The 22308-nt window shown below is 46.0% G+C and overlaps 1 protein-coding gene across 1 annotated transcript in view; it reads right to left on the bottom strand.

Annotated features, from left to right (window-relative positions):
- Positions 1-6638: 6638 nt before the first annotated feature.
- Positions 6639-22308, bottom strand: part of LOXHD1 (lipoxygenase homology domains 1) — a 126765-nt gene continuing 111095 nt past the window's right edge. The window contains exons 35-38 of the mRNA XM_017819740.1: positions 12948-13118; positions 11673-11811; positions 10013-10174; positions 6639-7119 (exon numbers count right to left, since the gene is read on the bottom strand). Of these exons, the coding sequence (XP_017675229.1) occupies positions 6639-7119; positions 10013-10174; positions 11673-11811; positions 12948-13118 (953 nt within the window). The remainder of the gene's footprint in view (positions 7120-10012; positions 10175-11672; positions 11812-12947; positions 13119-22308) is intronic.

The raw sequence follows: 22308 nt of genomic DNA, 5'->3' as shown, positions 1-22308 counted from the left end.
AAACTGTATTACTGTGGTGCTGTTACCTTGGATACATTCCATAAAAATGCAAACCTTTGATTCTGTATGCTGTGACATAGTGGAAAACTGCAATATAGTGACTGTGTTTAGCACATATATATGAATATTATTTGCACTCATAATCAAACTCTGGTGATCCTTTCGCTTGCGTCCCCGTGCATTGAAGGCGGTTAACGACGCTCTGCAAAGCCAAAAACGTTTTTTGGTTGGCTCCCGGTCCTGCCCCGTCCCCGCTGTCCGCTGGTGATGCTGCTGCTCTTTGCTGCATGTGTGACCCTGCAATGACACCCAGCAGGCCCCCGCTGCAAGGCTGTGCTTGGGGCAATGCGTTGCACCCTGTAGTGCCAGACTCTGCACGTTGCTTCAAAAGCCAAGGAAGGAAGCCCAGGTGTGGTGGTGGCTTTGTCCAGATTTTGGTGCCCGTGGGTCCTCGGTTTGGCTCTTTTCACCCTCTGTGTTTGCACCCAGCTGGGGTGAAGGAGGCGTTAGGCTGAGACTGGGCTTGGAGGGAACAAAAGTGAGGAACTCCTTGCAGTTTTTTTAGGGGTTGACCTCTCTGCTCAGAGGCTGGTAAAGGCACTGGCAGAAGTTGCCCGGAGAAGTTATGGATGGTCCATCCCTGGAAGTTTCAAGGCTAGGTTGGACAGGGCTCAGAGCAACCTGGTCTAGTGGAAGGTGTCCCTGCACATGGCTGGGGGTTGGAAAAAGATGAGCTTTAAGGTCCCTTCCAGACCAAACTGATCTGGGATTCTGTGATGCCATGTCTAGCTGGGGGGTGGGGGGTGGGATGGAGGCAGGGTCAATCTGGCATCCCTTTGCAAGGCCTGTCATGAGCATTTGCTATAACCCAGCTCTGAGCTGTGAATGTGGCAGAAGCCCCTAACTGATTCTCTTGGTCAGTTGGTTTCATCCCTTCTGCAAAGAGAGAAACCTCCACTGTAGAGCTGGGACCTACACCAGACAGAGAAGGGAGTCAGCCCCAAAATGACATGGCCAAGCATCCCCATCCCCATCCTGCCACAACCATGCCTCTTTCACAGTGCTCTGCCCTTTCCCAAAGGCTCCTGAATATCAAGTGTTCCAGCTTTGCAAGAAGGTGAGACATGGGGTAACATTTTAAGCTTTAAGCCATAACCACCCTTGGTCAGTGCAGACACTCAGCCATGGACAGAAGTGGTGTTTGATGCGTGTGCTCAGCCAGTAACCACACCTCCCCACCCCAAAAGGCTTTGGATGCAATTCTGGTTTGGGTTAGAAAGGCACAAAATCACTGTACCTTAATTTTTTTCTCTCTGTCCCTTCAGGGTGCTGCTCTGCTTTGTTGACTTTGCCTTACCCCAGGTTTTAAACCTGTCTGTGTTTTTCACCTTGCTGCTCTCTAACACTCCTCCCCTGTAACCTGGAGCTGTGATTTTGAGCTGTTTGGGGACAGGGGGGTTGGTTGTTGTCCCCCCCAAAGTCACTGTAAAAGGGATAAGTAGAACAAGGAGCAAACAAAACCCCTCTCCTTTAATGGCCCGGGCAGGTGAAAGGATCACCCACATTTTTGTATTCCTACTGCTGTTCTGTTGTGCTGTGCAACATTTTGCTACATAGACTATTTTATAGAAGAAAGCTAGAAAAATATTTATTATTAATATTAAAGCAATAGTGCATTGAAGAAATGGAAAGACATTAGAAATTGTGTAAATGCTTAGATTCACTTTTGGTGGATTTTTTGTACTTTATTTATAACTAATAAAACAAACTGCATTGCTAACTATAAACCTGTGCCACACAGAAGTCACTTGGCAGGGCTTGGTCTTTATTTACTGCTCGTATCTGGTTTCTTTGGGTCGGAGTAAATTCTTCTTTCACTGCTTATGCCTTTGGACTTTGATGTGCAAAAAAAACACTGCTGGGGTATAAAATACCCTGCCCATCTGTTTTGCACAGGCTGCTGGTGGTTGAGCTCCATGGCAGGGGTGAGGTAAGGCTCTACACATTGGGCACACCACCATGTATGATGTCCTGTGGCACCAGTTTAGTGATCAGGTGCCAAAATCACTTTCTAGAATTTCTGAAAAAGGCCTGTTAAAGAGAGGTTTCTCCTCCATATCCCACAGTGCCTGTAGAATATCTCTAGCAAGTCCTGCAGAGGTATTGAAAGGTTCTTCATCCTCCTGGTGGAGAAACTTCTCCTTCTGTGTGCGTCTCCTGTTTAATAACTAAGGAAGGACAAACTAATTGGAAGAAAAAAAATACTCCAAACTAATACCAATACATTTGAGGGTATTTTTCAATACTTTTTTTACCTGCTGGAGAATCCAATGTCATACACCCAATTTTGCATCCTGCGTAGTTAATTTCATAGGTCTTCCTGCGCTTTTATTCTCTCCCGCTATCAATGGTGCCAGTCTCTGCTCCTGCCCACTCTTGATTCAGCTGTTCCTCCTGAAAAGCTGAGGCCAGTCTCCAGTTTTGACTATGTGATTAGACTAAATAAGCCTTGGAGACAGGCGGCTGCTGATCACAGAGATTTGGTTCCTGTAGCTGAAGGGAATTGCCGGCTCCTCCGGCATCCAGCAAACGCTGCATAAGGGATGAACCGTGTTCAGGCAACACAAACCTCTAGTTACAGGAAGGTTTCAGAAATTCAGAAAATAGAAAACAGGTTAAAAATGACCTGCTGGTCCATCTGGGGGAATATCTCACTTTCTCACTGAGATCTTGATGATGTCCTTCAGAAGGGTGACAGCTCTGAGAGCGTTGCTGGAGATGGCAATTGGTTTGGTTTCAGAACCGGAGCAGCAAACACGTCACTATGATCTGATAACAGTCCTGCTGAGCACAGCGAGCAGCTGCCAGTGTCTGTGCTGGGGAGGGAGAGGAGCTGTGCCCATCAAGGTGTAACAGCATGGACCGAGATGCAACGTCTTTATTCACTGCGAGCATCTGCTCTCGCAGCAGCTGCCCAGGGTTGGGAAGGTTAGCCCTTATTTGTGTTTTGTAGCATCTAAATCCACAGCTGGCTCAGAGGTTTCAGCTCAGAGCTGTACAACTCCATTAATAAATATATTTATTCTTGGTTTTGGGTTTTTTTTTTTTTTTTTTTTGGTTGGTTGGTTTTTTCTCTTTTTTTTTAGCTCTTTTCAATTTTAAAATGGACCTCTACACATAAGGATGGGGCAAGGGAAGATTATAATATGTCTCTAAATAAAGAATATAAGGTACTTCGCATCCCTCAGTCATTCTGTCTTCATCAACGTAAGGTTGGTATATGATACTATAAAAATATTTTGCAACAATTTCACAGAGATTTGCAAATAATTCCCTGTGTCCTGCAGCAAGAGGCAACCAATCCTTCAGCATGCAACACTGCAAAGGGCTTCTTGTTTATACTTGTTTTCACTGTTAGCACCCAAATGCTTAGTAAACATAAATTTAGTAAACGTAGCATTGCATCAGACTCCCAAAACGATGGAGGACACAGAGACAACAGGACAGTATGGTTTTGAAGACTCACTCTGATTGTAACCTCCTTGTCCTTTGCTCTTGCTTCCCACCTACATTAGTGTTTTTTGGGTGAAGGTTTGTGCGTTAAAGCCTACCAATTAAGGAATAAAGAGGAAAAAGTTAGAGGTTGGTGGTGGGAGCAGGAGCTTTGCATCTGCCCAACCTATCAGCTTTGGGATGCTCTACCTGCGCCGTACAAGAGGCACAGGACTAGGAAAAATCTGGCTTTTCTCCTCCCTAGTTCTCCACTTGGCCAAGAATGTGTTGAATTTAGCAGCTTAGTGCAAATCCAGTCCTTGGAAAAACTCCACTCTTGCCTTATTACTTCTGTAGCATTAGTTGTTGTAGCAACAGAAGGATTCCCCAGAGCCGGGGTAGAGTTGAGCTTTGCACTAACAAGGGGCCTGTTTGAAGTCTTCAGAAGAAAAAAGTGGAGTTGTTTCATGCTTTGCCAAGGTTGCCTTCCTGGGAGGCAGTGGGGTTGCTGACTCCCCATCAGCAAACTCTCCCTTGGCCTGTTTCAGAGCAGCTTTGCCGGGAGCTTTTGTGTTGAGTGTGCCTGCTCAGGGATGGCAGGAGGTTTTGATGGCAACCCAGGTACCTGCAGTCCCATCTCCCACCTACACACTGATCTGGTGACCCCAAAGATATTAATTCCTGCTTCAACAGGATTTCAGTCATGGTCCTATCTACCTCCTGTATGTGATTCCTCCCAGATGGGAGCACATCTTATATGCAAGGTAAGGATTTATCTTTTCTCCTTGCCCCATGAAGGGATGGTGTGTGGGTCAGAAGCTGCCTCACTGCTCCTGAGGGCTAGAGTCATAGAATCGTCATAGAATAACAGAATGGTGTGGGCTGGAAGGGACCTTAAAATCCAGTTCCAACCCCCTGCCATGGGCAGGGATACCTTCCACCAGAATAGATTTCTCCAAACCCCATCCAACCTGGCCTTTAACACCTCCACAATAGCATGTATCAGTGAGGTGAATTGCTTCAGGGGATGGCAGGGATTAAACTGCAGCAGTGGTGCTCTAAGACCAGCTTCCCCACAACTCTGTGCAAAGTGGGGACTGACTGGAGACAACCAGAAATGCCAGGACTACAGCATTTTAATGGGATAAACTCTTATTTCACTGCAGCACACATATGCCTAAAAATGGGCCAAACCTATTGACAGGGAGGTTTTTTTTCATAGCCCTGGTTAGACTGAGGTGGGAGAGAATGCAGAGAAATCAAAAGCCTGACCCTTATTTTGCTTCAAACACCCACTGGAGAACTGCAGTGACACTGCACAAGCGCAGCAAAACCAGATGCCTCAGATGCACTCATGGGACACCCTGGGTAGCCAGAGAGCCTGAACCCCATCCCAGCAGGATCCCAGGGATGCTGCACACCTGCTGACCCCAGTACTCTCTTCAGCCCTCCTGAGGTTTGTTCTGCCCCTCCTGTAAGCCCCCAGCCCCTTGCTCACAGCTTGGCAGCACCAGTCTGCAGTGGGGAGGGAGAACACAGCCAGTGAAGGCTGCTATTATTATTCCTCTCAGCAAGTAGTTGATCACTGATGAGGTTGATTACTGGGCTCATTTAAGCAACTTGCTCTGCTCCAAAACCATCAGTTACCATAAAGGTTTCTAAAATGAATTAGTCTGAGCTATTATTTGTGAGCTGGCACAGACAGCCATGAATAATCTCAAGTCTCTCCGGTGGTGCCTGCTGTGGAAAATAGAAATACAGAACTTCCCTGGAAGAGCTTTGGTAGGATGCAGCAGCTTTCAAATACCCATGAGCAATTGACAGCACCTGCAAGATGTCCCTTACTCCTGTCTCAGCATCACCAGCCTTTGCTGGGGCCTCCTTTGCCCATGAGCAGTCAGGGATTCAGCTGTGGGACAGTCCTGCCTCATGGCCAGGTCATGCCCCAGCAGAAGCATCACCCCCAACCCAGGGGCTGATGGGGTGGGTGGGCTTGGTGGGTTTAACCCACTCATGACCCATTTGATCCCTATTCATACAGAGAGCTTGTTTAAAACCAGTTTTTGGAAGGGGGAACATCCTCTCATGGGTAGGCCAGGAGGAAGGTCTTCTCATGGCAGCTCAGACACCTCACTTTCCCCTCCGAAAGATGTGTCCTGCTGCTCTGCTCCCTGTGGGGAGAGAGGGCTCCAGAAGCAATGATTTATTTAAGGTTTTTTTTCATTGGTACTTGTAGAGATGTGAGTACCTGGGAAGAGCTCATCAACAGGAGCACTAAACGTTGTTGCCTCCAGGAAATCCCTTCACCGCAGAAAAAGACTTATTCCCTTATTAAAGGGGAAAAAAACAGAAGAAAATGAATGGCAGCTGCTCTGAAATGGAATTGGTATTCAGGCCATATAGGGTAAGATTATCCTGAGTCAGCTTTGAATATAGTTAGCACAGCTTCCTTGCTGTGGAATTGATTATTTGGAAGGTCTTTAGCCCTGGTAGCTGTAACCACAGGTCTCAGCCCTGCAGACTGGTAGGAATTCAGCTGGACGGCTGAGTCTGGCTTGGGGGAAAGAAGCCCAGGGGTGGAAAATACCACTCAGATCCCCCTGCTTAAGACCTAGATGGGTGGACGCAGGTCCTCCCCAAACTCAGCTGTGTCTGCTGCTCCTGATGTGGTGCCTTCTGGAGATGTGCATGTGTGTGTGTGGACATGTAGAGTTTGCAGTTGCCAGTAACTGGGAAAAACTGGGATCTCCAAGCTCAGCTTTCTTAAATAAAGTGACTCAACTCTCTCACCTCTTTACTTATCTAAAAGTGAAGCTCATCAGTGGTGTAAGGTTCTCCCAGCTGTGGCAGGGCATAGCACTGAAAGCAGAAATACCTGAGCTGGTAAGGGACAGTTTCTTGTGGCTCTCAATCATAATTAAGCAACAAAGGTATTTATTTAATCTGCATTTTTATATGCATTTAAAAAAAGAAAAACAGTATTAATTTTACAAAATGTTAACCCAGGAAGCACATCTTGCTGCTAAAAATCTCTCAGTACAAAAGCCAGTGTTTTAAAAAGTAAAATGCAATATAAAACAGTACAATGAGAAAAAAAATTCACATACAGAAGGGAGGACCAAACACTTCCTGCGGCCCTGCCCTCCTCAGTACCTGGGAAAAAGCTCCCTCCAGATTAGCCCATCGCCCCGGTTTTCATCCAGCCACTTCCCGCAGGGGAATATGGTGGTCACGCCAGTGGCCGAGTTGGTGATCTCCACCCTCTCCACCAACCAGCCTGGTGCCAGACCACTGTTGTCGTGCTCAATCCGGACCTTTTTTAGCTCCCCCATGTCCAGCGTTTCCAGGTAAAACCTGTTGGTTTTGCCTCTTTCGAAGAGGTTCCTGAATTTCTGCTTCAGTGCCCGCTTGCCCGAGTCCCCGTTCAGCCCGTAGATGGTGATGAACACGTTGGCGTCGGTCCCCGCGCCCTTCTCAAAGCCTGTGACCACGATGGTCTCATACTTGACTGGCACCAAGCTCCGGGCTTTGCTGGCAAAGCTCTCGGTGACCTTGGCACACTCGAAGACTTTGTAGTCCCGTCTCTTGTATCGCAGAGGGATTTTGGAGTTGCACCTGAAAAAGTATCTGCAGGGGGAAAATCAGTGGTGTGTTAATGGTGTGGATGGTCACTTTATTGGGCAAATCGTGTGGAATCACAAAATTGTTTAGGGTGGAAAAGACCTCTAAGATCATTGAGTACAACTGTTAATCCAGCACTGCCAAGGCCACCACTAACTCGTGTCCCCAAGTGCCGCATCCACACGGCTTTTAAACCCCTCCAGGGATGGGCAGCTGTGCCAGGGATGGACAATCCTTTCCATAAGCAATTTTCCCTAATACCCGCCCTAAACCTCTCCTGGCACAGCTTGAGGCCGTTTCCTCTCATCCTGTCCCTTGTTCCTTGGCAGCAGAGCCCGATCCCCCCTGGCTCCCCTCTCCTGTCAGGGAGTTGCAGAGCCAGAAGGTCCCCCCTGAGCCTCCTTTTCTCCAGGATGAGCCCCCCCAGCTCCCTCAGACGCTCCTGCTGCTCCAGACCCTTCCACAGCTCCGTTCCCTTCCCTGCACACGCTCCAGCCCCTCAATGTCTCTCTTGTCTGAGGGCCCAGAACTGCCCCAGCACTGGAGGTGCCTCAGCAGTGCCAGCACAGGGAGGGCACTGCCCTGGCCTTGCTGCCACACCACGGCTGGGACAGGCAAGTTATGGACAGGGCATTCTACTAAATTGCCCAACATTAATGCTGTTTCAGCACTTTCCTGTATGTGGAGCACTAGAATTTCTCCCTAGAAAGAGCTGTGATGGAACATTGCAATTGCAACTGGAAAACCTGACATCTCCCTACACAGCTACAGACATCCTGCACGTGGGAAGGATCAGTGTGGGGTTCTTGTCACCTCTTGTGCCTGTGCAATGGCATGTCCAGTTACAGACCCACTGAGGCAGGATGAGCAGGAAAAAAAACAGAAAAAAGGGATAGAGGATGTTTAAGTCTCCCCTTTCCTTTCTAGATCACCCATCTCATCCTTAGGAGGGAAAAAAATAATCATAGAACACAGAAATGATAGGTACCAGATGCTGGAAGCCCTTGTCTCTGCAGTGCTGCCTCTGGTGATGTGCAGGGAGCACAGAGCACATCCATAAATTACCTTGTACCTGGCGCCTGGCCAGGGGCTGGAGCACTCTGCTTTTAATGATGTATTTCATTTCCAATGATGCAGATCAGTTCCAAATGAGCTTTTCCCCCTTCCCCCACCCTCACCAAAGTGCAGCAGGTCCTCCTGAATGGAGTGTAGCTGGATTGCAGTGTGTATGTGTGTAAAATAAACACCTGGTGGAAGGGTTACTGTGATTCCAGCTGTACTGTGTTTCTTAAGCACTTCCAACACTTTTGGCGTTTTCTGCAGCCAAAGTGAAAAACTTCTTTCCCTGGAAAGAGGCTCTGTAAATGAGAAATTCCAGGGGGAGAAAAATTTTAGGCTCATGGACAGAAAATCTGCATGAGAGCGAGGTGGATATGTTGCCTGATGCTGCAGTTTTCTCTCTTCAGCTATGTAATATCTCATGGTCTGGAGGTATAACGGTGCATGCCAATCTTCACAAGGGGCAAGAAGAAAAAAGATGACCTTTCTAGACCTGCGATTTGCAAGGAAAAGTTTTAATGCAGCCCTTTCACACACTAAGATCTACCACTAAATAGCAAAATCCCAGTATAATTCAAAACTACTGCCGCAGCAATTTCATAACTCTCTTGATTTGGTCTTTGACTTGTCTGGGTGGTATTTTTTGGATTTTGGGATGGGGAATACTTTAAGTGAGGGCTTGCTCTCATGGTGCAATCTCTCCAGTTGGTCCTTTGCACAGCAAACACCACAGTGAAGTGCTGCATCCGCAGAGCTGGAGCTCTGCTTCAGTGAAAGGACAGGCTGCAGGCTCTACCCGTACCTCCTGGCTGCCCTCTTTAATTTAAAACAGCTTTAAAAAACCCCCGTGTCTTTATGAGAATGTCTTTGGCCCCTTCACAACACACTGTTTCAGCAGTTTCATCATGCTCCCAGAGAGTTTAGTGCACGGATTTGATTGCGCAGCTGGACTTCGAGGGTTCCAGGTTTTCCCCCGCCAGGAGAAAAGAGCATGTTTTAGTATGCAATTGACTGAGTTTTCATTCAGCAAACATTATTAAGGCTCTTCAACTGTCTGATTAATTTGCTAGGAGAGACTCTTAGCTTTAAAAAGAAAAAAATCCAACACTTCAAGGATTTCTTCTTAAACACTCAATTGTTTCAGCTGAAATGAACTCCTTGTAGTTAAACTCTTTAGCAGCAATGGAAATAACATGGAGAAGAGAAGAAATACACAATTAACAATGAAGATTTTTCACTGAAGTGCAGTTTTTTTCTGCAAATGGATGATCTCCTCTGGTTCCTGCACAGTCCCTGTGCTATCTGCTCCCTGAGGTGTGAATGTCACCCCTTCAAAAAGACAGGGCTCAGACCAAAGCATGTAGGACCTGACATGCTCAGGGCTCCTCAGATATGGTCCAGCTCCATGACTGTGACATTTCCAGTCATGTCCAGTCTTTTGGACCAGACTAGAAGGATCTCTGATCCAAAGCGGTCTTGTTTTTAGGAGCTCTTTTACAAGACTTACTTAAAGACCGCTCTGTGCAGAGCATCCTACAAACCCCTTACATTTCAGTCTGTCTGGAGTATTTCCCACAACTTGAGACATCAGTTTGTCCTAGCTGTGAGATTCACCCAAGGCAGCCTGTTTACAAACGTACCTGCACATGCAAATGCCCTCTCTAACAACTCTGAAACTGCACAGGTGAGTCAGGCAGGGATGTTCTGCACCTGACACACCAAACAACATATCCTTAGCTTTCAGACTAAGGTGAGACTTTCTGTTATTCCTTCAGGAGGGAGCAGATCAGCTCCCTCATGCCCTCCTGGAGCAGCTCCTTGCAAACGAGAAGGCACTTACTTGTTGCAAAGCTCCATCTCCGTCACAATAATCTCCTGGACATGCCAGAAGACATCAGCTTTCGCAGATGACTTCTTCCCATCTTTCGGGCAGTGACCAACACAGATGGCTGCAATATCCCCAACGTTCTTTGAAGAAAACTGAAATGTGTCTGTTGCTCCCCTATAGGAAACAGGGAGCAGTTTCAGTATCCTGAAGGCTGCCAGTGACTTGTCACATATGGACATTAAGTAATTTGCACACAGCTATAGGAGATAGAAGATAAGCCTTCATTCACAGTCATTTGATTTAACCTACAATCATTCAACACAAAGTATAATTTCCATATTTAAATTTAGTATTTTCTCTGATTAGGGGTGACACTTTAAATTGTTGCCACTAGAACTTCCCAGGATAAACTTGAGCTGTTCCACATACAAAATCAATTTGCCTCATTATAGATAAAGCTAAAGAATGACTAATTTCCCCTCCAGCACTTATTCATTCATTCTTGACAGATACTGTATCTGTTACACATCTACCCACCATAGCTGTTTTAAATTTGCTAGTTCAGCCACCCTTCCTGAAGCTCAGATTGAAAATAGTTTAGAGAAACAATAGATTCATAGAATCTCAGAACGGTTTGGTTTGGAAAGGACCATAAAGAACATCCCTGCCTGAAACAGGGCAGGGATGACATGTCTCTGTCAAACCCTTGACTAGATTCCTGTCATGTTCCCTGAGCATCTGTTAGGTTTATTTCCTTAGACTGGTCCTTGTTCCAACCTGCCTCCAAGGATAGTCTGTGACTAATGCCTCGGAGCATGGTGTCTAAGCCCTCCATAGACACCATCAGCTGAAGGTTGAGAGGAAGCTCTTCCTGATCTTTCATAATTCACATGATACCTCAGACATTCATACTACATCCCACATCAGCTGTAAGTTCACCTTCCTTTACCAGGAAAACCTTTCCTCCCTGCAAAGCAACAGAACATCCCGTGACTCTGAAGAGGTCCCTGTCTCCTAAGGACGTGCTGTGTCCTTAAACAAAGCAGAAAACACAGTTCACATCTGGAGCACTGTGGTGCCACATGGGAGAAGGAATATGCCCCATGTTACATGGATGTGCCTCCAGCCTGTCTGAGTGAGAGGCTGATTCTTGGCTTTCCTCACGCGACAGTGATCTCGCAGCCTCACCCTGCAGGTTTGTCTGGGAAGTCAAATCTGAGCAGCTCTGACAACATTTAGCCTCTAACTATTATTACTTTCTCTCTGATTCCCACTGCCAGTGAGATGCTGCAAAAGGAATTAAAACCACCCCCAGCTTCCTTCTGCTCCTCCCAGCTCAGAAACACACACAGAGCCTCCCTGGGGGCTCGCCAGAAATCCCTTTGCATGTCCTGATACAAAGGGAGACACGCACATGCTTGCAACATCTGTATTTCCTTTTGCCAAATGCCTTTTTCGTGTCATTTTAAAACCTAGTCTGTGACTGCCCATCAGAAACTCATTTTATATGTTCCTTTTAATCCAGGTGAGAAGCCGCCAAGCGTTTTGGGAGGGGGATAAGAAGAAGCACTGCACAAACACAAGTCTCTAAGCCATCCTAGAGAAGAGGTGGTGTTGGTGGAGGACATGCAACGGGCGGGGAGTTCCTGTATCCCACCATTCTCTTTACTACCTTTCGAATCTCCTTTTCTTGGAGGAGTTTTCCATGAGGAATTCCTTCGAGCGGCCCATCTTTCCTTCTAAGATGATCCAGACGTTTTCCTTCGTGTCTGCGTCCTCTCTGTCGCTTGTTACTGTGACAATCTCATAGGCTTTAGAGCACAGTTAACACACACATTAAACAAAAAAGGAGGAGCAGATGGCCAGCAAGATCTCTTCATTTGGCTGTCACTTTGCTTAAAAACTCCTTCCCTAATATTTTTCACAGCACACAAGAAAGCACTTGAAAAATAAGAATGGAAACACTGAAATCTGTAGTATTTTTGAATTCTAAGTGCTTTGGGGTAGAATACTCAAAAAAATATGAGTCCTGCTCGACTGGGTAGCAAGAGTTATTTTTAGAATCATAGAATTTCCTGAGTCGGAAGGGACCCACAAGGATCATCGAAGTCCATCTTGAACAAGCTGTGTTCAGCTCTCTGCTGTGCTAAGCACTCCCTTTTTAACACAGTCCATCCAAATCCTCCTATTTTTTTTGTGCCACTGTTCCCAACAGAGTGAGGGTACCCAGGTACCCGACAGGATGTGCTCAGATGATGTGGTGGCCTGTAAGTACCCAAAAGGGCCAACACAAGGCTGATTTTTTTTGCAGTGCCAGAATGACATCACACTAAAGTAATGTGATTATTGACTCTCCAGGACTCTCCTGAAAAAGACCACTGTTGCTGGAGCTCTTGAGATGCACTTTGCATATCATCAGTGTGGTTAAATAGCTCTTGTTGGCTGACTCACTCACCACATCAGACACCAGTGTAATTACCTCGGGCCTAGTGGGATCACCCAGAGCAGACCTAGGGCCATGGGCTGTTAAGCTCAGGTGTCATGTTCAGCTGGGAATACTTGAGCTAGTAGGCCAGAATGAGTTAAGGAGGAAGCTGGAACAATGTCACTCACAAAGCTTTAAGGACTGATCTTATTTTCCACCTCAAAGACTCAAGCATATTACTTCTAATGAGATCATATCCATGTGTTCTTTTGGCTTATTGCTGGATTGAACCACTGCAGATGGGCCCCTCTTAGGTTTCAACCCACAATGAGATCTTTTTCTTCCTCATAAACCCTGATTTGTTTCCTTCTTATCCCAGCACTTTTGAACTAAAGAGTACATGAAATAATTCAACCCTTAAAGCCTGCTTGGGAACCTTTAGTGAAGCAACTTGCAGGCAATGTGGTCCTATGGCCTCTCAGGTCCCTCAGCAAATTGAAAAAGACAACTCCAAAAACTCACCAGTCCGTTCCTTCAGTTCCAGGATGTCATTGTTGGCACAAGCCAGTTCTCTTATGAGCTGCCCATCATCTTCACCTTTAGCCAGCCAGCGATCACACTGGAAGCGAAATGTCTTGTCCATGGCAGAGTCCATCACATCAATATATTCCAAGTGCCAACCCGGTGCAATTCCTTGTAAAACAACAAAATAAAAAAGATTTGCTTATTTGCATGTAGCTTGGGTAATGAGGTGAGGTGCCTTTCCTTGGTATCACCATCTTGGTGCTAGAGATCACAGAATCTTGGAATGGTTTGGATTGAAAGGGATCTTAAAGGTCATCTAGTCCAATGCTCCTGCAATGAGCAGGGACACCATCCTGGCCCCATCCAAGCTGGTCTTGAATCCTTTCAGGGGTGGGGCAGCCACAACTTCCCTGGGCAACATGTACCAGGACTTCACCACAATTATTATAAAAACCTTAACCATTATACCCAACCTAAATCCATCCTCTGTCAGGGGGAAGCCATTCTCCCTTGTCCTGTTGCTCCAGGCCCTTGTCCCCAGTCCCTCTCCAGCTCTCCTGGAGCCCCTTTAGGCACTGGAAAGGGTTCTAAGTTCTCCCTGAAGCCTTCTTTTCTCCAGGTGAACAACCCCAGCTGTCCCAGCCTGGCTCCAGAGCAGAGGGGCTCCAGCCCTTGGAGCATCTCTGTAGCCTCCTCAGGTTTTCTGTGATGAGAGCTCCAGAACTGGATGCATCTGATGGGTATTTGCTTCAGATAATGTCACACCAGTGAACACAATATCATTTTGATAACAAAAACAACTTGTTCAAGACCGTCATCTGATCCCCCTTCTAGAGCCAGGCCATGTTTTTGAGGGAGCTGATAGCTTTTGATCAGATATAAAGGTACTGGAGCATGGTCCCGGACAAGGTGGATTTCAGACTCTCTGGGCTAGGGAACACCTTCTGCTTCTGCAGTTCCCGTAGCAGCTGCAGAGAGACAGGGCTGGTGAGACCCCTGACATCATGTCTACAGAGGGACCATACCATGAAAAAGCTCTGCTGTGGCTCAGGGACAATAAAGCCTTACAAAGTCCCAGAGAAATCATGAGGCTGTTTGTCAGAGCCCAAAGCATGAAAACCCCTGGAAATCAGAGATTTTGAGGGCAAAAGTTAATGGAGTACCCTCTGCAACAGAAACTGCTGATGAATTTTCCTGCTATTTTAAGTGAAAAGTGAAGACTTTAAGCCAAAAGAAAGCTGAGTACATATTCTAACCCCCATCTTGCACCTAACTAACGCCCACCCCTACAGCAAACATTTCTGTTGCTATTAGTGAAGATAGCAGTCTCTGTGTGGTTTTTGGTGGTCTCTTCAAGTTTTGGGAGTGCAAGTGGGTTTTAGTGTTTTTCTCCATGGCCTGTATTGCCCCCCAAATCCTTCATATTTGGATTTGAAAATCAGAATACAAAGTACAACTTGCTCCTTTGACCCTGCCAGCTACCACCTGCAAGGAAATTACCCTTCCCTTCCATGCCAAGCAACCAGAGGGAATTCCCTAGTGTTGGGACTGGACATGAGCACAGGACAGACTAAAGTGATGGATGTCCCAGCATGGACTACCAAATCTCTTAACTCTTACCTTGGGGCCTTCTGAGTGAGGAGTCATAGCACCCTTTTAGTTTACTACTTCAGTTTGTCTGGTTTGTTTGTTTTTTTTTCCTGTTGGAAAAGGAACTTGAAAATGAAGAAAACAGCATTTGAGAGCATTTTCCTGATTTCTTTGTTGAAATTAAAGAAGTTCTTGTTGAGCTTGGTGGGGATGGGAGGACTTACAGTCCTGCTATTAGTCAGACAAAGAAAGATTATGTTCATGATGAGACATCTCTGCTGACTTATTATGTACATCCCAAAGACATTAAACAGTTCTTGCTTTTCCAGGAATTCACTGCCATGTGTCTACTTCCTTACTTTAAAAATATTAATCCTCATTACCCTTGAAAAGAAAATGATGGCACCTTTTTGAGCTATGACAACAGGTCACCCTTTTCTTAAGGACTGTGAGCCCTCCACCCACATGTTGGCTGTTCTCTATCAGCCTCACTGCCATTGCTGTTTTGTACTTTGGCTTCCTGAGCCTTCTCCAAGTAAGGAAATCATGCACTACAAAACACTGACTTCAGCCAACACAACCACTTGCCCTTTAAATTTCAGGGGCACAGAACTGCAGAATTATTGTGGCTTGAAGTTTCATCTGTAGAACATTGGGTCCAATCCCCTAAAAGCCAAAGCAGGTTCCTCAGGGCTGTGTCTGACCAGGTTTATATTATCGCCAAGGATGGAGATTCCACAAACTCTGGGTGGCCTGTGCTAGACTTTGATTACCTGTGCCAAGAAAAAAAGCTTTTTTTCTTATTTTGAATGGAATTTCCTGTATTTCAGTTCGAGCCCATTGATTCCTGTCCTGTCATCAGACACTGGTGAGAAGAGTTTGGCTCCATCTTCTTTAATCTTACAGTTTGCTCAGAGAAGCTGTGGCTGCCCCCATCCTTGAAAGTGTTCAAGACCAGCTTGGACAGGGCTTTGAGCAGCCTAGGATAGTGGAAGGTGTCACTGTCTATGGCAGGGGGATGGAACAAGATTATCTCTAAGATCCCTTGCAGTGCAAACCATTCTGTGATTCCATAATCCTATGAAGTTCTCCAGGGCTCCCATCATGCTTCAACTGGAGCAACTTGCTCTTTGGGGCTATTTGGAAATTTATCCTAAGTATGTTTTCAGTGTCAGCTGTTCATTTTTTGGTAAGCTCATTTCCATTTAAGTTCAATGAACATCTCTGTAGCATATTTAGGAGGCTGTTTCACTTCCATCAAATCTTTTGTGACAACAGTACAGCACGAAAGAAAGAAAATATCCCATCTTTCTCCAGTGAGAGACATCAACAGCTGCAGACCAGGATGGAACAAATTGGTGATCTCTGCCCTGTTGCAGGAGTGAACAGGATGATGGGGTCAGGATCAGTGCTAATCAGCAGCACCCAGAAAAGAACTGAGTGAGATGCACATACCCTTCTCCCTTTTCTCCAGCCTGGTCCCAGCAGCCACTCACCAGGAGAGCTGCAACAAAATCCTGCTCTTTTGTTAGAGGGAGAGATAGGCCAGAGCTGATTTCCAGCAGATGTTAGAGTTGAGGGCAAAGCAAGCCCAAAGTACAGTTTTCCTGTTCCTCCCCACAAAGGTTCTTTTATCAGCTCTGGGCTATTCAAAGAGCAAGTGTTGGGCTCTGTCAGGATCGACTCTGAAAAGCAAATACCAACAGGCTGTCCCTTCCAGACCTTAAATCAAGGAGCTGGATGGCCACTCTTAGAAAAATGGTGCAGCTGCCCCAAAACATCCCCCAGTCTGCTTTAAAGGAAAGATATTTCCCTTCCCTCTCACTAGAATTTGTTTTTTTCTCATTTTCACTCCTGATCGTTAGCAACTTGAATTATATTAGGAGACCTGGAAGCTGTAGAAGGATCCCTTTATTGCTTTTCATTGCTCAAGAGGAATAGTTAACCCCTGGTGAAAGCTGTAATGGATATGTCCAGAGCAGCACATCTTCCCATCCCGTCCATGTCTCATGGTGCCAGGAGTCACATCAAGGGTCTCACCGCCACAGCATTAAACACCATTTAAAAGCTGATATGGAAATTGAAGGGTTTGTTTGTGTCTGAAGAAACTGTTCTGCTTTACCAGAAAAGGTATAGTTTTTCTCTTGTTTCAAGCTGGGAAAAATATATTAAATTTCTTTTTGCATTGATCTGGAAAAAAAAAAAAAAAGCAAAAGCCAATGATGCTCCAAGTCTAAATGTGAGACTTTCCCTCTGCTGGGCTGCCTCTGTGTGCTGGGGATCACATCAGTGGAAGGAGAACAAATCATGTCTGAAGAACCACTTTTCGGGTCATGAAATCTTGGTTTCAGAGTATTACCCTGTTTACACCTTCTGTTCCCATGTGACTTTCACAGAGCAATGGGCTCAGAGACATTACAGCACCTGAGCAATAATAGGAAAGGAAACTACATCCCATATGGACGTAATCCCAGAGGCATCAAATCCTCAGCCGAAGCTGGTTTATGGAGCAGCATCAGTGAAGGAGTGAGGAAGAGGAGCCAGAAAAGTGGTGTGGATACAGCAAGGTGAAAACACTTTCCCAAGTCCTGAGCAGTGCTGGTAAGGCCTGGCTGCACAGGAGAAACTGGAGGATCTCTGCAGTGATGGCTCACAGCCTTTTTCCTGGCGCAGCAGGAGCGTGCTAGGCCCATAACCCAGAGGTCGATGGATTGAAACCATCCTCTGCTACCAAAAATGTCATGGTTTTGAGTCTTGTATGGTGTCTGGAAACCATCTCACACTGGGTTGAGATGTGGGAGGGGGCTAGGACCAGGGAATTAGATTTTTGGAGCTCTCAAACCATGACATTTTTGGTAGCAGAGGATGGTTACGAACCATCGAGATAAAAAGAGATAAAAGCCAGGATGCTTATGGTAACAGAAAGAGTTTTCCAGACAAAACACAGACTGTACCACCATAGAGAAAGTAAGGCTATAGTAATGTAAGTTAAGTATAAAGAGTAGAGTTAAGTGTATGATAATGTTATACTAATGTGTGGTAGAGAGATTTTGACTGTATTTTAGTTTATTGAAGATTGCATGCTGATTAGAATTTTTCAAATTGTTGTGATATGTTGATATTTCGCAAAAGCGGGGGGTGGAGAGTTGTGGTGGGGGGGAAACAGTTTCCCCCCCTGAAGTTATAAAATGGTAAAACCCCAGGGGGTGGTGACCCTTGAAGTTTTGAAGTTTTACCCAATGAGCGCTTCTGCAAAATATAAACATATCACACTCAGAACGGAAGAGAAGGTAGTTGTAGTTTGGTGGTAGAAGAAGTGGCCATGTTGTAAAGCCACGAGGAGTGAGGGCAGGAGCCCCCCTGGGGGGTTCTGGCCCCCCCAGCCCCCGGCGGGGGCTGCAGAGACTTGGAACAGTGTTAAACTGGACTATGTATCTGTAGCTATGAGCTGGGGGATGTTTCTCCACTGTGAGCCACAGCAAGAGATACGGAAAAGCGGTGGCAGAACTGCACTGACCAAAGAAATGGTGGCAGAGAGACAGAAGAGATAAGACCAAGCAGCAACAACAGGCAGACAGCAACACAGAGAGAACTCCTGGAAGGAGAGAGAGAAAGAGAACGAGAGCCAGCAGCAGAGAGAGAACTGAGTTCTACAGAGAGAGTTGGGGTAAGAAACTGAAACAAACTCCCCAAACCCCTCTGAGACCTCCTAGAGAGGAGGAGGAGATGGACTCCTATACAAGGAGAAGAGTCTTGGAGTGCTGCAGCACCGGAGAGAGAGGAGCTGAGAAGCTCAGACGTCCTGAAGCTGGACTGGGACAGCCAGACGGAATGCAGAGGGGGTGACCTTGGCCCCCCTCGCCGCTGCTGCCAAGCCTAGCAGCCTGAGACAGAGCACAGGGGCTCTGGTGGAACTCTTGAGGCAAAGGCTTTCAACTGAAAGCTGCCCAAGATGTTCTGACTCAGGGGTGAACCCCCTGAGGAAGGGACTTTCACGAAGATGCCCCTGCACTTTGTGATATGCCTGTGGTGGAGCGAGTTTTGTCCCTGCTGCAAGTCCACAGGTGAGGCCTTTGCTTGGAGTCGAAGGAGAGCCAAGAGGAGTGAAAGGAGACCCCCTTGTGTTTTGAAGACCCTCGTTTGGAGACGATGGGCCGAGGGGCTTGGAGACCCCCTTGTGTATATTGAAAAGAGATCCAGCTACAACAACCCAGTTACAGCTGCTGCATAGAGACAGAGAGACCTGCTGCCTTAGAGACATTGCTGCTCTGAAGAAGGGATCTTTCCTTCTTCCCTCCTGGACTTTTATTTGAAGAGGAGAAGAGATTTGATCCATTGTAAATACTTTTATGTCATGGTAGAGATAGCTAAGACTGTATATAATGTATTGCAGTATTTATTTGTACAGTCATTGTAATATATTCCCTTTCCCCCATTTTGAGTCTTGTGTGGTGCCTGGAAAACACCATCGCACAGTGGGTTGAGATGTGGGAGGGGGTTTGGACTAGGGAACTGAATTTTGGAGCTCTCAAACCATGACAATGGGGTATCCTGATCCTCTGTGAAAGCCAGAGCTGCTCCATCACTCAGCTTGCAGAAAAGCAGACCTGTTTGTATCCCACTGACAACTCGAGCAAAAGTACTGGGAGAACAAGGGCTCAGGAAAAAAAACCAGCTGCACAAATGCCTTGGAGAGCACCATGGGCTTTTCTGCAGTGACCCCAGTACAAACCAGGACCACTAAATTTCTTTCCTTTAGTGCTTTGAGGCAGACAGGAAGAAATGGTACACATTTGAGCAGTTTCTGCTCAATTACGCAGGTCTTGGTCTTTAAAATAATTTGGCAAGCACTGTGCCTTTGTGAAGGGTCCCCTATCACCAAAACAAGTGTTCAACGTTTGTAACAAAAGGTATTTCACTCCAGGCCTGCTTTTGCAGCCATTGAAATCTGCAGCAGCAAACCTGACCTAATAAAACCCGTGGCAGTGCCACGTAGGCTCCTTAATGGTCTGCAGCTGGAAGTGACATTTTCAATAGCATGCAAAACATTTCAAATGTAATTAGAGGAAGAGAAGAGCTTCGGGGAAAAAAGAATCACTTTGCTTGCTTGACTCTGTATAATTTAGTGCGATGTAGTAAAATGTATTCTCTTTCCCAAATGTCCTTATCCAAAAAGAGCAGTTACTTGTCCCATTTATCTTCCTTCCCAAAAGGGCCCAAGCTGGCCACTGGGTGATGATGGGCAAGGACCCTCCGTGCATATCTAAAAGGTCCTCACAGGGCCATCTTGCCATCTTCCCAGGTGATGCTGGAAGTCTGTGCTTTCCTGGCACTGGGCAGATTGGGTTGTAAGCTCCTTGTCATGCATTTCTGCATGACAATTAGAACAATTGAGCCAGACTTTGGAAGTGGTAGACGAAACACAGATGATGACATTACTGCTTCATTTCACTAAAATCCCAACCTGCAGCACCAGAAGCTTCCTTTGGCCCTCTTGGGAACAGCCACCATTTGCCATCCCTAAAATATTAAGCTATTTTGATACCTGCAGAAACATGGGAGGGTGGGGGGAAAAGCGAATGAAACGAGTCAGGTGGGTTCACTGCTCACCAGGCACCTGGTCCCTCACCTTGCTTCAGTGAATATTCACTATTCCTTCAAAAAAAAAAGAGCTGATGGGATCAAATCTGCTGGCAGAACCACATCCAGGTTTGGATACACGCATGTCCACGAAAGTGTCCGCTCTTTGCAGGCATACTCATTGACTCTCCTCTCTCTCCCTTATCTATCTGCAGCAGATTTTTTTTGGTTTGGTTTTGGAAGCAGTTGATGTCTGATCAAGGATAACAGTAGTCATTACTGGTGTTCATGTTTCCATAGGAGTGAAAAAACCCTCCTTCTTGGGACACTGGCTGCTCAGGGGCCGGTAAAGTATTGCTGCTGCTGAGACATCCACAACCATTGCTCAGCCCCTTAATTGCATTTTTTTTTTTTTTTTTAATTTTCACGTTTTCTGAAACATGAAGTAACAACCATTGCACAGACAGTTCACCAGCCCTGCATCCTCTGACATTATTTATCCCTTGCCTGGTTATGTGACTGTCCACCCCTAAACCCCACCTCGTGAGACATCACTCAGAAAATGGTGGGAGTTTTTTGATAGCAGCATCAAATCACTGGAAAAGGAGCGTTAATTGTGAGGTGTTAAAATCATAGCATCTAGCTGTGCTTCGGTACATCTCAAAACACTTCTAAGAAGGTGAATAATTTTTATCCCTAATTTACATAATTGAAAATGAGGTACAGAGATGTGATTTACGCAAGGTCATTCAGCGAGCCGGTGCCAGAATAAAAATAGATTCATTTCGTGTATCTCTTCTTTAGGATCATGTTAGTTCACACCACAACATTTCTCATCAGAGCAGACAGGCAATGCAAAACCTCTCATAACCTTTGACAAAGCAAAAGCTTAACACTTGGGACAGTTTTAGAAAATAGGTCCCTTGCCCCCCTTCCCTCCTCTGTTGTCTATGCAACCTGTTCAATCCAGGATTTGACTCAGGTCAAAATCACCCATAAATTACCCTCAGAAATTCCCCCCCAGTGCATCCTAAACATCAACTACGCCTGTGCAAAAGCACTTAGCAGCTCTGAGTGAAGATACAACAGTTTCTTATATTATGTTCTAGTGACTGAAACAAATTCTGTGTTTTATTGAGGAATACTTGATGCAAAAAACATTTAACAACGATGCAGGGTAATTTATCCCCAAGAGGCGCAAAAGAGGCTTGTAGAAAAGAGAAGCTTTTAGAAAATTGATAATTCTACAGCTACATCTGGCCTTTTGGGCTCCTTCTGCTTTGTAGTGAAAGATTCTGCAATTCAAGAGATTGGAAAGAAATGAATGAATGCACAAGGTCAACACTGAAATCTTCTCTCCAAGTCTGCTGTTTTGATTTCTTAGATCTTTTTTTTTTAAATTTTTCAACTTTGTACGCTCTGCACTGTGACATCTTTGCAGTGCCTTGCTTTAGCTGTAATGCCCGTAGCTCGTCTTTCATTAAATCATAAAATGGTTTGGTTGAAAGTGATCTTAAAGCCCACCTCATTCCAACCCCCTGCCACGGACAGGACACCTTTCACTAGACCAGGCTTCTCTAAGCCCTATCCAACCTGGCCTTGAACAATTCCAGGGATGGGGCAGCCACAGCTTCTCTGGGCAACCTGTGCCAGGGCCTCACCACCCTCACAGGGATGAAATCCTTAACTTTGTGCTGGCACTGTTTAGTGTAAAGAAAAAAACCCGACGCAGAAGAGAGGGGAAGGTGCAAGGCTTGTGAGGGGGGAGGTTGTGGGGGTCAATGCTGGGATCTCCCTAGGTGCTGAGGCCAGATTCGGGCAATTTGAAGGACTAATCATCCGTGGCACAGCTGCTGGCACACTGCAGGTCTGCAGTTTGCATGCTCATTTGTGCCCTGTCGAAGGTGTTGACTTGCATCCACGCAGAAAGATGCAGGAGTTGACATTGTCTTCACTCTCTGTACTGAACCACCAAGAAAACAGGGAGGATGATGGACTCTCCTCTCCTTGCGCAGTTTTACACATCTATTTCTCTCCCTCTCACCTTTTATTTAAAGCAGAAACTATTCAACAAATCTGCCCTGAGGATCAACAGAGTTTAAGAGGCAACAGTCAAGAGCCAAGAAGGGGGCTTAGAGAAGCCCTTCTCAAGCCTGATAGCTGAGTAAATCCTTACAGAGGACTAAAA

The sequence above is a fragment of the Lepidothrix coronata genome, unplaced genomic scaffold, assembly GCF_001604755.1.
Source record: "Lepidothrix coronata isolate B3197 unplaced genomic scaffold, Lepidothrix_coronata-1.0 Scaffold77, whole genome shotgun sequence".
Classification (NCBI taxonomy): Eukaryota; Metazoa; Chordata; class Aves; order Passeriformes; family Pipridae; genus Lepidothrix; species Lepidothrix coronata.
The sequence above is the reverse complement of the archived record's forward strand: the minus strand, read 5'-3'. Positions and strand labels throughout refer to the sequence as shown.